Source organism: Benincasa hispida, chromosome 9 (genome assembly GCF_027475165.1).
Source record: "Benincasa hispida cultivar pf3 chromosome 9, pf3_genome.v1.1, whole genome shotgun sequence".
In the NCBI taxonomy this organism is placed as follows: domain Eukaryota; kingdom Viridiplantae; phylum Streptophyta; class Magnoliopsida; order Cucurbitales; family Cucurbitaceae; genus Benincasa; species Benincasa hispida.
Window position 1 is genome coordinate 87,553,287 of NC_143486.1, and position 13,048 is coordinate 87,566,334.

At 32.6% G+C, this 13,048-nt stretch overlaps 2 protein-coding genes across 3 annotated transcripts; one reads left to right on the plus strand and one right to left on the minus strand.

Annotated features, from left to right (window-relative positions):
* The first annotated feature begins 678 nt into the window (after window positions 1–678).
* Window positions 679–1,735, plus strand: LOC120087166 (glutaredoxin-C6-like). The gene has a single exon (XM_039044070.2). It carries the CDS (start codon window positions 877–879, stop codon window positions 1,288–1,290), a length of 414 nt encoding a protein of 137 aa, XP_038899998.1. The 5' UTR covers window positions 679–876; the 3' UTR covers window positions 1,291–1,735.
* Window positions 1,736–6,795: 5,060 nt separating this feature from the next.
* Window positions 6,796–10,849, minus strand: LOC120086345 (beta-fructofuranosidase, insoluble isoenzyme CWINV1-like). Of its 2 annotated transcripts, XM_039042955.2 has the most exons (7): window positions 10,496–10,847; window positions 10,352–10,360; window positions 9,422–10,272; window positions 9,140–9,298; window positions 8,765–9,006; window positions 8,589–8,679; window positions 6,796–7,195 (listed from the first exon to the last, which is right to left on the minus strand). In XM_039042955.2, the coding sequence occupies exons 1-7, from the start codon at window positions 10,620–10,622 to the stop codon at window positions 6,983–6,985; spliced, it is 1,692 nt and encodes a 563-aa protein (XP_038898883.2). In that variant the 5' UTR covers window positions 10,623–10,847; the 3' UTR covers window positions 6,796–6,982. The 2 variants fall into 2 exon arrangements, with proteins under 2 accessions (XP_038898883.2, XP_090173588.1); XM_090317462.1 differs by lacking the exon at window positions 8,589–8,679 and having other exon boundaries at window positions 10,496–10,849.
* Window positions 10,850–13,048: the final 2,199 nt, after the last annotated feature.

Genomic DNA, 13,048 nt, shown 5'->3' on the forward strand with positions numbered 1-13,048 from the left:
ATGGTTGACTTCTTAACCAAACTTAAAAAGCAAAAATAAAATTTTAAAAGCAGTTTTTAAATTTTGATTTAATTTTTTAAGCTATTGGTAAAAGGTAGATAAGAAATGGAGAAATTTGGATGCGAAAATAATATCTATAGATTTAATTTTCAAAAACAAAAAATAAAAAATGAAATGATTATCGAACATGCCTTAAAAATTTAAGAATATTTTAGAATTTTTTAAATTTCAATGATCAAATAGAACCTTTTGAAAATTTAGACATTTTTAAGTTCATAAACCTATTCCACTTTTTTTAGTGTATGGAATCTAAAAAAATTGATTAATTTACGTCTTTGGTAACCATTTTTTTTAAAAAAATAAGTCTAAACACAATACTTTTATCTCCAAATTTATTCTCTTATTCTCTACTTTTTATCAATAATTTAAAAAATTGTCAAATTTGAGAACTAAAAAAAATAACTTTCGAAAAATTATTTTAATTTTTTAATTTAGTTAAGAATTGAATTATTGTAGTAAAAAAAGATACATATCATTATTAAAAATATCGGAAAAAAAATGATTATGGAGTCTTAAGAATTGTGTTATTTGGATAGCATGTGTTGTACACGCGCATGAGAGAGAAAATATACTTTAAACCAACCTTTTGATTTTGTGATGGGTAGTGGAAAAAGGAAAAGAAAAAAGGAAAAAAAATAGAGTAGAGGATGAAAGAATGATGTGAGCAAAAGCAGTGTCCACTCTGTTTTTTTTTATAAAACCACTCCCCTTTCCTTCCTTAGCCCCCGCTTCCATTCCAATTTCCACCCGTTGACATAACAAAATTATTTCTCTCTCAATTTCTCTTTTTATTTCTTCAATTTTATTACTCCGGCGATGCAAGGCCTAAGACGCTGCTCCAACGACCTCCTCCACCTCGACTTATCTCCGCCGCCCCCCACCACTCCCTCCCCCGCCTCTCTCTCCATCGACGTCGCCGAATCCGCCGAGACCCGAATCCGCCGCCTCATCTCCGAACACCCTGTCATCATCTTCAGCCGTACTTCTTGTTGCATGTGCCACGTCATGAAGAAGCTCCTCGCCACCATCGGCGTCCACCCCACCGTCATCGAATTAGACGACGACGAGATCGACGCTCTCTCTTCTTGTTCCTCCACTACCGTCCCTGCCGCCACTCCCGCCGTCTTCATCGGTGGCGCCTTCGTCGGCGGCCTTGAATCCCTCGTAGCTCTCCACCTCAGCGGTCATCTTGTACCTAAGCTCGTCGAAGTCGGCGCTCTTTGGGTATGAGTTAAAATTACTCACTTGCCCTTCATTTCTAAATTTTATCCTTGTAATTTAAAAAAAAAAAAAAAAAAAAAAACCTTTGTAATTGAAATTAGAGGGATGAGGAAAAAAATAATGGATCTATGGTTTTGAAATTTGGGTTGTGGTTGTTGGTGAAATCAATAATTGACAAAAAAAAAAAAAAATCTGGATGGTGCCGGAAACAGAAAGGAGGTGGAGGAAAAAGTCCGGTAGGGCGGTGGCGGCGAGTGGGGTTTTTTTAGGGTACTCGCGAGAGTAGGTGTGACACGTGGTCGGATGAGGATGAATGAAGTGAAAGGAGTGGGTGTATGAGTGTGAGTAGTAGATGGAAGGGAAGGACTGGAGTGGGTCCCTTATCAATTATTAAGTAATCAGAACCGTTGAATGTGTAGACTTTTGTAATCTATTCTATTCCATTCCATTTCTACTCTCTCTTATACTAATTTATCTACTGGATATGGTTAAAAATAAATAAATAAATAATAGTAAGAGAATTTAAACTGGGTGTAAAATGAGATTTAATTAAAATTTGAATGAGGAATATTAGTTGTGAAAAGTTGGGATTAGGGGGAATATGTGTTTGGGTGGTTTAGATTAAAGGAGAGATGAATAATTTAATATTATTATTGTTTATTTTTGACAATGACGAGGTAATAGTGTGGTAGTACTTACTGTACTTGAGATATTCTGACAGCAATTTCTCCAATTATTGAACAAATATCTCCCAATTCGAACATCATTTTTATTTTTATTTTTTATTTTTTATTTTTTAACCACATGTTTGTGATATTATGTTTAGAGAATTAGCCCAAGAAAGAACAAAGAAGAAAATTGTCAGACGACAAGCTTGGTATCACTAAGGATTTTTTTTTTCTCCATCATGAGAGGTATATTTATAGGTCATGAAGTCCTTTTTAGTGATATATATAGTTAAATTTGTCTTTTAACTATTAATTTAAGTTTTTGGATTGATTTAAGAAGCTTAAGTAAATATTTGGTAAAAATAATGGATCTTGAATGGAGCTTATGTTCGAAGATTTCATATTGAAAAGTGAATAATTTCGTCATTTTATTAGACATGTGAGTTATTATTTATTTTCTTTCAATTTGGTTGTGTGATTAACAAAGTTATTTTTGTTTATAACAATTTTCACTTGTAAAATTTTATTTTATTTTTCTTAAAAAAAAAAAAAACAGAACCAAATTCGCAGAAATTTGTTCTATACTAAAGTCAAGGTTTTTTTTTTTTTTTTCTTATTTTTTCAAATGTTGAGTTGCACGTTTTGTGATATAGCATAGCTATTGTGTTTTCTCTCCTTCTCACTTTCTATCTAAACGCTTAAAATCGTCCGGAAATGGTAAAAACGTGTTGGAAGATCCACTTCCAACGACAAACTAGTCATCGAGAGTTTGGTTAGGATATATGCGTCGGGAGAACATTTCTTGACGCGACAATATATACCGTCGGGAGTTAATACATCTATTGACATTTGATATACTGTGTCGGTAATCTAGAACTCTCGATGCATATATAAAAATCGTTGGGAGTTCAAGCCATCAAGAGTTCAATGCATATATAAACATCGTTGAGGGTCATTTTTTTTAAATTTTTTTTTTTTTTATTAAAAAAATTTGATCCAACCTAAAATGTATAACATTATTAAGAAAATAAAAAATATTCACATAAGGAACAAAACAAACAAATAAAGTTGATCGTATTCTTTATTACACAAAAGAGAGAAAAGTTAACAAAATGATATACAAAAGAAATATGTCTTTGACAAATACATAGAAGAAAGAACTTTCAACATCATCTCCAATACAGCATCTCCAACAACATTTCCAAACCGCATACTACAAAACAAACAAAAACCATAAAATAAATCATACAATCCTACAAATCAAAGAAAATCCTACTATCCTACAATCCTATAAAACAAAGAAAATTCTACAATCCTACAAAACAAAGAAAATCAACACACTTTCAAAACTATGTGTTCTCAACCTTAAACTTCCACAAACGCACAAAGACTACAAGTTGAACTCCAAAAGAATAACTAATCTCAATCCATCCCACAAAACATTCAAATTCACAAATTGTGAAAGAATGCACACAATTCAATAATAGTAGTGGACACGTTCTTCGTTAGGTATGCTCGAATACCAATAGGGAGCAATCTATGAAACAAAACATGGCAGTCGTGTGTTTTCAACCCCGATATTTTTCTATCTTTTTGTCATTCACACATTGTGATATATTAGACACAAATTTATCAAGAAATTTCACTGATTTAAAAAACTTACAAAATGCAATCCATTCACTATTAGTTAATGTGTACGTTGCATGTGGCTTTACAAATCTATGTAAGTTCTTTCTTTTCTACAAATCTTGTAGGTTTAACTGAGCGTTTGTTGTATCCTTCGTAATACCTTATGTGGGATCTTTGTACCGAGACTCATCACAAACTGGGCATTATTATAAATCTGCAAATTTTTTCAAATATAATACACAATTGTATTTGCATACATAAATAGACTCATAACCTAGGTCTAAGTCACGAATTTTCGCTTAGCTTCATAAAAGGAAGTAGGTACGACGATGTCGGCTGGAAACGTTGCTTTTAACAATTTTAATAACATGTCAAACGATTTGTTACTCCAATTGTTAGAATTTTGATATGCATCAACTTTACTAAAAGGTTCAAGGACGAAAATTGTGAACAACCAGGGTATAGTTCATTATATATTTCAACCATTAAATCCTCAAATAAGTTTGTGGTATCTCTTTCTTGACCATTATAGGACATTTCATTCTCGATCCCTTCTTCATTTGCATCTTCTTTTTCAATTGAAACTTGTAGATCGTTTATAAGATTCAACAACATTTCATTTTTCTCAACAACATTACACTCTATTTTAATTTCTTCATCATTATGTATTGGATAAGTTGTATGTCTTTCAAAACTTCTAGATAAGTTGACTTGCTCTCCATGATATATCCATTCGCAGTATAAGGGAGATATTCTATATGTTAATAGATGTCGCTCCACACCCAATGACTCCCACATTTAATTCATACAATTCTTGCATAAGCATCTTGTTCGTCTAGAATCATTAGCATGAAACTTTGCCACATCTAAAAATCGAGATACTCCTCTATACTCGACCGACAACTTATTGCTAATTTTGATCCATTCTTTATTTAACCTTAAAAATAAACTTTTTCTTACCCAACTTGTAATCCAAAACAAATTAAAACATGTATTGTGTACGTAATGAATGGTAGTTAACTTTTAGAGACTTATATATGCTTATAGAAATACGAATGGAATTATTATAGACTTGCGGATGCGTTTCTCAACTACAAATTATAGAAAACAAAACACCAAGAACAAGAAATTAAAGAGAAAAAATACAAAAAGAATCATGAACAAAAAGGGAGAGAAGTTTCTAAAAAGTCTATTAATCTCTTCAAAAATCTAGAGGAAAAATCCAAAATCTATAATTAAACATACAAACAGTAATGGCGGCCAAGATCACATTAAAATTTTTCATTTAATTTTCATTTAATCTTTAGGTCTCAAAGTTTTACATTTTATCTTTGAGTTGTTAAGTTTAGTTTTCATTTGGAGTCATCGTTCTAATATATTACAATTTTATCTTTGGATTTTCACTAATATGAGTGATATTTGATATTATCTTTAAATTAATTAGTTTAAAATAATTAGGATGTAAATATTCTTAATTAGTTTTAAACATTTTTAATAATTTTTTTTATTATTAACATTGACACAAATATTAAAAGTGAGAATTTAATGAAAAAATATATGGGTAAATCATGAAGATATTAGGATTAAACTGAAATAAAAACACAAAACTGAAGTATCATTTTGAAATCTATACCTAAAACTTTTGGACTTGAAAGGTATTTTTTTAGGATAGGAATTACATTCACTTTAATTCTGTATCCCAATTAAGGAAAAGACTAGAAGAAGAGGGGAGTATTAGGAGATGATAATTAAGGGTAATTAAGTGGGTCCCAAATCTTCCACTATCTCTTTATTAATCATTTAAATCTACTTAAAATAAAATAATGATTTATTTTCCCCCTTCCCCTTGGAAACGACACCCTTGGGTGATGACAACAGCGTCACCCACCAAAGAAAACAGTGCATTTTGGGGTGTCTGTCAGATCGTGAGATCCACGTGGCGAACATGCAGTGGTGGGTGATTTTAAACACGGTTGGTGTAAATGGAATCTTTGGAAGCATAACGTAAGAAGAATCTAATGAAGATACCGCCACAATAAAGAGAAAATATGGTAACCAATTATTGGGTTTTTTAAATTGCATATTTTATTGATATTCAAAATAGTTAATTTAATATTTCCCACCACTAGCACTTTCCCTTCACATCAAATAACATATAAAACCATATAATAAAATTAAATAATTGTATTTTTTGGTCATCAAACTCATCCTAATGACAGCGAAATTTGAACCAACAAAACAACTAGCCCATATAATATAATGTCTTCATTCCCCCACTTTCACTTCCTTAATGCTAGGATTTTAGGTTCTTCAATCTTCCTAGCTACTTTTCCTTTTTATAATAATGTCCCATTAATTAAATTCCAACCCCCTTCTTTACAATAATGTCTTCCCCTTTTGGATCTTGTCATTGTCATGGAATCTCTTCTTTTCTTCTTTTTATTAACCTTAGACTACACGTTATCTCTTTGTCGAGTTAATTTACGTCCCGTCTTGAAGATAAAATTTCTTTGGTTTACTGAAGCAATTTTGTATGTTATTGTGTTAAGGGAAAAGAGGGGAATTTTGGTTTTGGGATTGGAGAGGATCAAATTTGGCATATTGTTGTGTAAGTTGGAAATAGTTGGGTCAAAATATTTATAAAGCCCACTGTGTGAGGCCCAGTGGATATGTTCCTTGAATTGCTTTGGGAACATTGTTGCCTCTGCTAAATACTAATACATGAATTCAATTGTTAGACAAGGAATTCTTGTCACATGTGTTGTTTTATATGTTGTGTTGGAATAATATGAGTTAAATTATATATATATATATATATATATATATATATAAACGCAAATTGCAAAAACCACCCATGAAGTGTAATGGTCGTTGCAATTATACCCTACAAAGTTTCATTATAAAATTGGGTCCTCAAACTTCTTTAAAGTGTTGAAATTAGTCCCTCGAACTTACAATAATTGTAGAAAATAGACTCCCAAATGATAAAAAAATGAACCCTCAAACTTATACAATTTTTACATTTTTTACAATTAATTATGTAAGCTTGGGGTCCAATTTTAATACTTACATAACTTTAAAGGCCCAATTTTTACAATCGAAAGCATAAAAATATAATTGCAACTACAACCCTACTTTAGGGGTGTTTTTAGCCATTTGTCTTAAACAAAAAGTACTCTATCTTCTACATCTGCCTTTTATCATTTGCTTCACTTGCTTTGGGAATCTGTTGTATTCTTTGCTTTTTTGACTTGTAGCATAATTGGAAACACAACTATAGCAATTTGTTCACTACTGCACTTCAATCAAGTCTTTTAATGATTCTAACTTTCTGTTTAAAAAGAATATATATGTGTGTGCTTTATTGTTTAAAATGATACCTAAAAAAGGTTGGAATTTTGATATCAACCAATGGATGGTTTTCTTCTCTTTTGGATGGAAACAACTTGGGCTTTCTTCATACTCCAAGCATTTAGTCTTGAAACTCTTACATCCATACTTCCATTGTTGAATGCATAAAGATGGGCCTCTTGGTTGATGGCTATCTTTGGATACACTCTTGCAGTGATGCAGGCTTTCCCATCCCCACCAAAACTTTCAATGATAGAATGGTCTATCTGCAAAATACAACACCAATACATTAGGGTTTTTATATCGGAAAGTTGAACAAGCGACAGTCTTAACACTACTCCCTTTCACTTGTGGACTCAAAAATTTGTAGAAGACCTAATAAGTAGACGGCATTATTAAATGGGGTGAAATGACAGTATAAGAATTCGAATACACAGGACATTCTACTCTAATTCTATGTTAAATCATCATTTAGTTTAAAAACTTGGGTTGATAGGTTACGATAAATTTAATTATATCAACAGTTTTAACATCCCTCGGGGCCGTTTAGTGTATATCAACAGTTCAAAAGCTTCTTAAAGTCGGTGTAAATAACTCAACTTCAATAGTAAATACTACTGAAGTATGCATATTTATTAAGTAACTTAATCTTCCCCTCTTTTTCTACTTTTCACCTTTTTTGATGAACTTTATCTTCCATTCTATCTCTACTTTTCACATTTATATGTAACTCCACCTTCTCCTCCTTTTTCACTTTTCACATTTATCAAGAAACTTCATCTTACAACTTCACACCTCAAACACAAACTTACTAACTCCAACATATTAACTCCAAACTTATTAAGTCTACTTTGGCTCTCTCATGTGTGAGTACACCAAGTGAACCTACTAGCAATAAACGAATAGGAAACAGAATGTTGCCAAGATTTGAACTCAGTTGTTCTTTGATACTATGTGAATTCACTGGACGATTACTTTAGAGATTAAATGTACATAAAGTTGAAAACGGCAAGACAAAAAGATCATTCCACCCAATGAACAAGATAACATACAGCAATACTGTCTAATGAGTACATGACCAAAAATGCTCATCTTATTTTTTTGTTCTTCTAAATATAGATTAAGAGGATACCGAAAGAGAGCGATACTATTTGTATATTTGATCATTTATACAAAATTTTGCAGTAGCCTGTTGCCATAAACACCTTAGAACCCAAACCCGAAGGAAAACTGACTATCACAATCAACTGATAATGTTTTTGTGTCTTTTGCAAAGTGTTTTTGCTAGGCCTCCAATCAAGAAGGTGTATAAGAGAAGGGGCATAAAGGGAATTACAATTACACCCCAGACAGGGTGCTAGCGGGTTGTGGTTCCCGGTTGTACATGTTTCAGGGGAATGTCGGTATTTAAGCTTTCGTTTTGGCTAGGATTAGTTATCTTGTGTTTTGTGTATGAATGGTGGTTCATGTGTGGGAGAGAGCAGCCCTCTTGTGTTTGACTGTAGTTTTATTGTTCTTAATTCATGCGTTATTTCGGATTCTTCCCCTGTATTTCACTGTTATCTGTTTGAATATCACATTGTAAGGGAATATCCTTACAGTTTTCTCATTTTCTTTTTTCTATTCTGATGGATGGATCTAAAATGTGAATCAACGTACCAGGCTTCTTAAGGATATCGTTTTACGAAGAGGGTCTACGTCGACAAATGCTCCATAAGTGGTTTTTTCAAGCCCTTCCCTCAGAGAAGACCTGTTGAAATCGTGACTCTGCCGCCTCAGTCATAACAGCTCAAGCAGTATAGAAGAAATTTTGAACAATATGTAAACTAACAAACCTGCTTTGATCACTGCACATGAGCACCACGTATTTGTCATATTGCTTTCTGAATACTCGAAAGTAGACTGCAGTATGTTCTGTCAAATCCTTGGAAGCCAAAACCAGCAAGCCAAATGGTCCAATTGTGCCTTTCCCCACAGCTTTATTCTCTTTGCAGAGCAATTGTGGATCAATCCAACTCACATTCATCTCTTCTGCTTCTTTAAGACCAGATAAGCGGAACGAAATTTCGATATCGGCCTTCGTATACAGGAAACACGTGAAAATGATATCATTACTTCAACCAACATTTCTGGTTTTCTTTGAGAGTTAGTTTGTGGGGGGAAATTCAGATCTTTGAAATTCTGAAACAATGAATTAGCCAGATGGTTACCTGTGCGGCTGTAAGGCCCGGGACTTCGAACACCGAACCACTCTTGAGGTTTACATCATCAAAACTCACTTGCTTTGTACGTAGTTTCTCAAGTTCTTTAATTGGCCATTGTACCAATTGTCTTCCAGATTCACCAAGTAATATACTTCTAGGAATTGACTAATGAATGTAATTGAAATACAATGAGCTATTGATGTAAACAAGAGACTCATATCAGAAGATTCAGCACTATGAGTCAGCTCAATCAAATTAATAAAGGGTGAGACGGAGACAAAGGATTACCTGAAGGCCAGACCATCCTTTGGTAGTATCATCAGCTTCACTGTCTGATTCTTTTATCCATCCCCACAGTATTCTTCTCTTCTTACCACTGTCATAAAACGATTTGGAAGCATAGAATTTCCCATAATCGTATCGCATATCAGAGCCATTGCTCAAGAAGTTGGTCTCAACTGAATATGTGTCCGTTCCTGGTATGTAACTCCCCAGTACATAGTGATCAGCATCATTAAAACTTGCCTTGAGTACGTGCTTGATTAACCCATCCTGAACAGAAGTATCAAGTCCATTACTCCCATTGATACTCACTGGATAAAAATCGGGGCACTCCCACATCCCAGTTTCGTTCGATATATGAAGCGGACTCTTACTCCGAGTCCAATTCACAAAATCCTCACTACGATACAGAATCGCGATTCCACGACCACCAATCTCCCCTCCAATGATGACCCTCCATAACCTGTCTGGGCCAAGCCAAGCAGTAGTTGGGTCCCTAAAATTCAAAGGTTCAATGTCATCAACAGGGGAAATCAGAGGATTTTGAGGTGATTTAATCCACTCTTTCAGTAAAGGGTCAGACTGATTCTTAGGCAGAGCTAAATTTTGAAATTGCTGGTTTTTAGAGTTGGCTCCAGTGTATAAGATAGCTGGTTTTTCATCCAAAAGAATTGTAGCAGAACCAGACCAACAACCATTGGTTTCATAAGGTTCAGTTGGAGACAAAGCATGTTCCAAATGAATCCAATCAACAAGATCATATGATATTGAATGGGCCCATGTAATGTTACCCCAAATTGCACTGTAAGGATTGTACTGATAGAATAGATGATAAACTCCCTTATAATACATTGGCCCTGCAATTGTTGACTCATTACAACTTGTCTACAGCTAAAAGAGGGAAATAATGAATAAATTTTGGGGGAATTACTGTACCATTGGGATCTTCGGGTCATCATCAGCCAAAAAAAGCCCAACAAAAAACGTCAAGAAAATGAATCAATAGGGTGAATTGTCATTTCCAAATAGAGAAAAGGGGGGGATGCCAAATGAAACTACAGATTTTGATGAGATCTTTACCGTTCATCCAATTTTTTGGAGGCTGGAAGTGAAAAGCCGTTCTGTAGGGCTGATTTGAGACTGCATCAACTCCATTATAAGCCAACCAAAAGCAAAGTGGAATCACCCAAATTAAGGGTTTCTTCATCCTCCACTGATTTTAATGGCGAACCCAAATGAGAGGTGCTGATTTGCTGTATTTCCGGCGAGGACTCGCCGGAACCAATGGAGGATCGATCGGCTGGATCGTTGATTTCGTCTCTTTCACCTGACCATTCTTCGATTTGCAGTTCTTTTTTTTAATGAAAGTCTGAAATTCAGAACAAGATGGAAAATCGTGGCCATTGGGGACCAGTCATGAGTGGACAGATTTGATAAATTTTACTTGTTTATTGGAAATAGTATATATATTTTTTCTTCCAATTATTAATCAAATTTTAAGTATAGGACAAATTTGTTTGAAACTTTTTACAAAAAGAGGAAAATAGTGAGGAAATTTTATAAAAACAAGAATGTTATCATATGGATAAATTCCACGTTGGAAAATTGTCGTTTCTTTTAAAGTAAATATCTGATATGACTCATTTTCAAAGTGAGCCAATAATTGATTATCTTTATAGACTATGGCATGTTACATGTTACACCATGTTTATCAATTCAAATTATACACACTCATATCTATAAGTTAGCCACTTAGATGTGATTATTATTAGCTTTAAATTTCATTTTATGTTTCTTTAGTACACTCGAAAGCTTACAAAAAGATTAATCTCCTAATATGACTTTCGGTCTCAATACACTTTCAAGTGGTTAACTAAATTATATGCGATTATGTTGCTACTTATGAGAATAATTAAAAATCATTTTTATGTGGTCTTATTGATAATGATCTTGAATTTCGTCCACAATGTCTAATATTTCATCGTTAAAATTATTCAATCTCTGAATAAGTTTACAAATGACCAACAAATCCATTTCAACTTAGGGTGAAACGAATTCTCATCTCATGAATTGTATTGATGTCGTTTTAAAGAGTGACAAACTCCCCAAATACTATCAATCCAAAGAATTTTAAACGTTTGTGTTGATAGTATCTTTTCTCTCTTCAATTTTATTATATTTTAGCATCTAAAAATTGAAATTAAGTTTTAAAATGGTTCTAAATAGAGTCAGCAGATAATTAATTGATTACTAAACATATTTTGAAAACTCTAATGATTAAACATGTTACTTTTGAAACTTCATGGACAAAATATAGACTAAGGGGGTGTTTGGCCCCCAATTTGGATTGGGTTGGGTGGGTAAAAAAAACTCACCCATCATTTGATTCACTAGTTATTAAAGAAATTTATTACCTCGTTATTCGCGTTAATTCACATTTCTCAGCTCGTTATTCGCATCAACTCTCCCAATTACTCTCCTCCTATAATAATTACCAACTCAACTTAACTGAATTCTACGCACCAAACACTCCCTAAATTGAATTTTCAATGATTAAATATGTACTTTTGTAATTAAAAATATATTATCGTTATCATTATAGGCACTTCAAGACAAAATATTTATAGTATTCTAATAGTATGAAAAAAAAGCATACTATCTCCATTAGTTACTTGTCATATATATTTATGAATTGTTTACAACCTATAAATTTAAATAATAAAATCGCCCAATGGTGCGTCAAATGTAGAATAAAAATAGTCTGTACTCGAGTGACGTTATAAATTCTCATATATACCCTATGAGGTCTATAATACAGTTTAGAAAAAAAAAAATAAAGGTTTAAATTCTGTTTTGGTTCATGAATTTTGAAACTTGTTCTATTTTGTTCTCTAAACTTTTAAAAACATCTACTCTAGTGTCTAAACTTTTAAAAAATGTTTACTTTGGTCCCTACTTTTAAAACTTTGTTAACTTTTAAAACAAAAATAATGATATATCTTGTATTTTAGATGATTAGGCTGCCAAATAAGTTAGTTATGCTAAAAAATGTAGAGTTTCAATTTTGAATTAGGTGGCAAAACGATTTTCTATAAAACCCAAAAGTTATTTTGTATTCAAGATTTTGGTTATTTAGTACTTTATCACGTTGGTTGTTGACATTTTACTTCACCTTCATTTTGCTCAACACATATTAGACGCAATTTCATCCGAGTTAATAAATTTTGACAGTAAGAACTAAAATAAACATTTTTTAAAAGTTTGGGACTATAAATTCGAAAACTAAAATAAGATTTAAACCCACAATAAAATAGACACATACTTAACCATGAGATTGATGAGTTGTCAAAAAAAAGAAAAAAAAAATGATGAGCTGGAAGCATATAATAATGAGGAACTGGAAAATGAAAGGGCTATTATTAGATATTCAATCACTCGATTTAAACGTTAAAATATATTAAAAATCCAAACAAATCATTTATCGATCTCTTTAATTTGTTTTTGTCGAAGGAAGAATACTCAAAGTATATAATAATTAAATGGTAAAACTCATTTCGCTATATTTAAAAATAATCCATAATTTTTTTTCCCTTTATGATTAAAGAGATAGCACATGAGTATTGCTCATTTAAA

Coding starts and splice junctions, on each gene's coding strand:
- LOC120087166 (XM_039044070.2), top strand. CDS start 877: ATGCAAGGCCTAAGACGCTGCTCCAACGACCTCCTCCACCTCGACTTA.
- LOC120086345 (XM_039042955.2), bottom strand. CDS start 10,622: ATGAAGAAACCCTTAATTTGGGTGATTCCACTTTGCTTTTGGTTGGCT. Junction 9,007..9,139: donor CGGGCCTTACAGCCGCACAG/GTAACCATCTGG, acceptor CTGTATACGAAG/GCCGATATCGAAATTTCGTT. Junction 7,196..8,588: donor CGATATCCTTAAGAAGCCTG/GTACGTTGATTC, acceptor TGTATTTTGCAG/ATAGACCATTCTATCATTGA.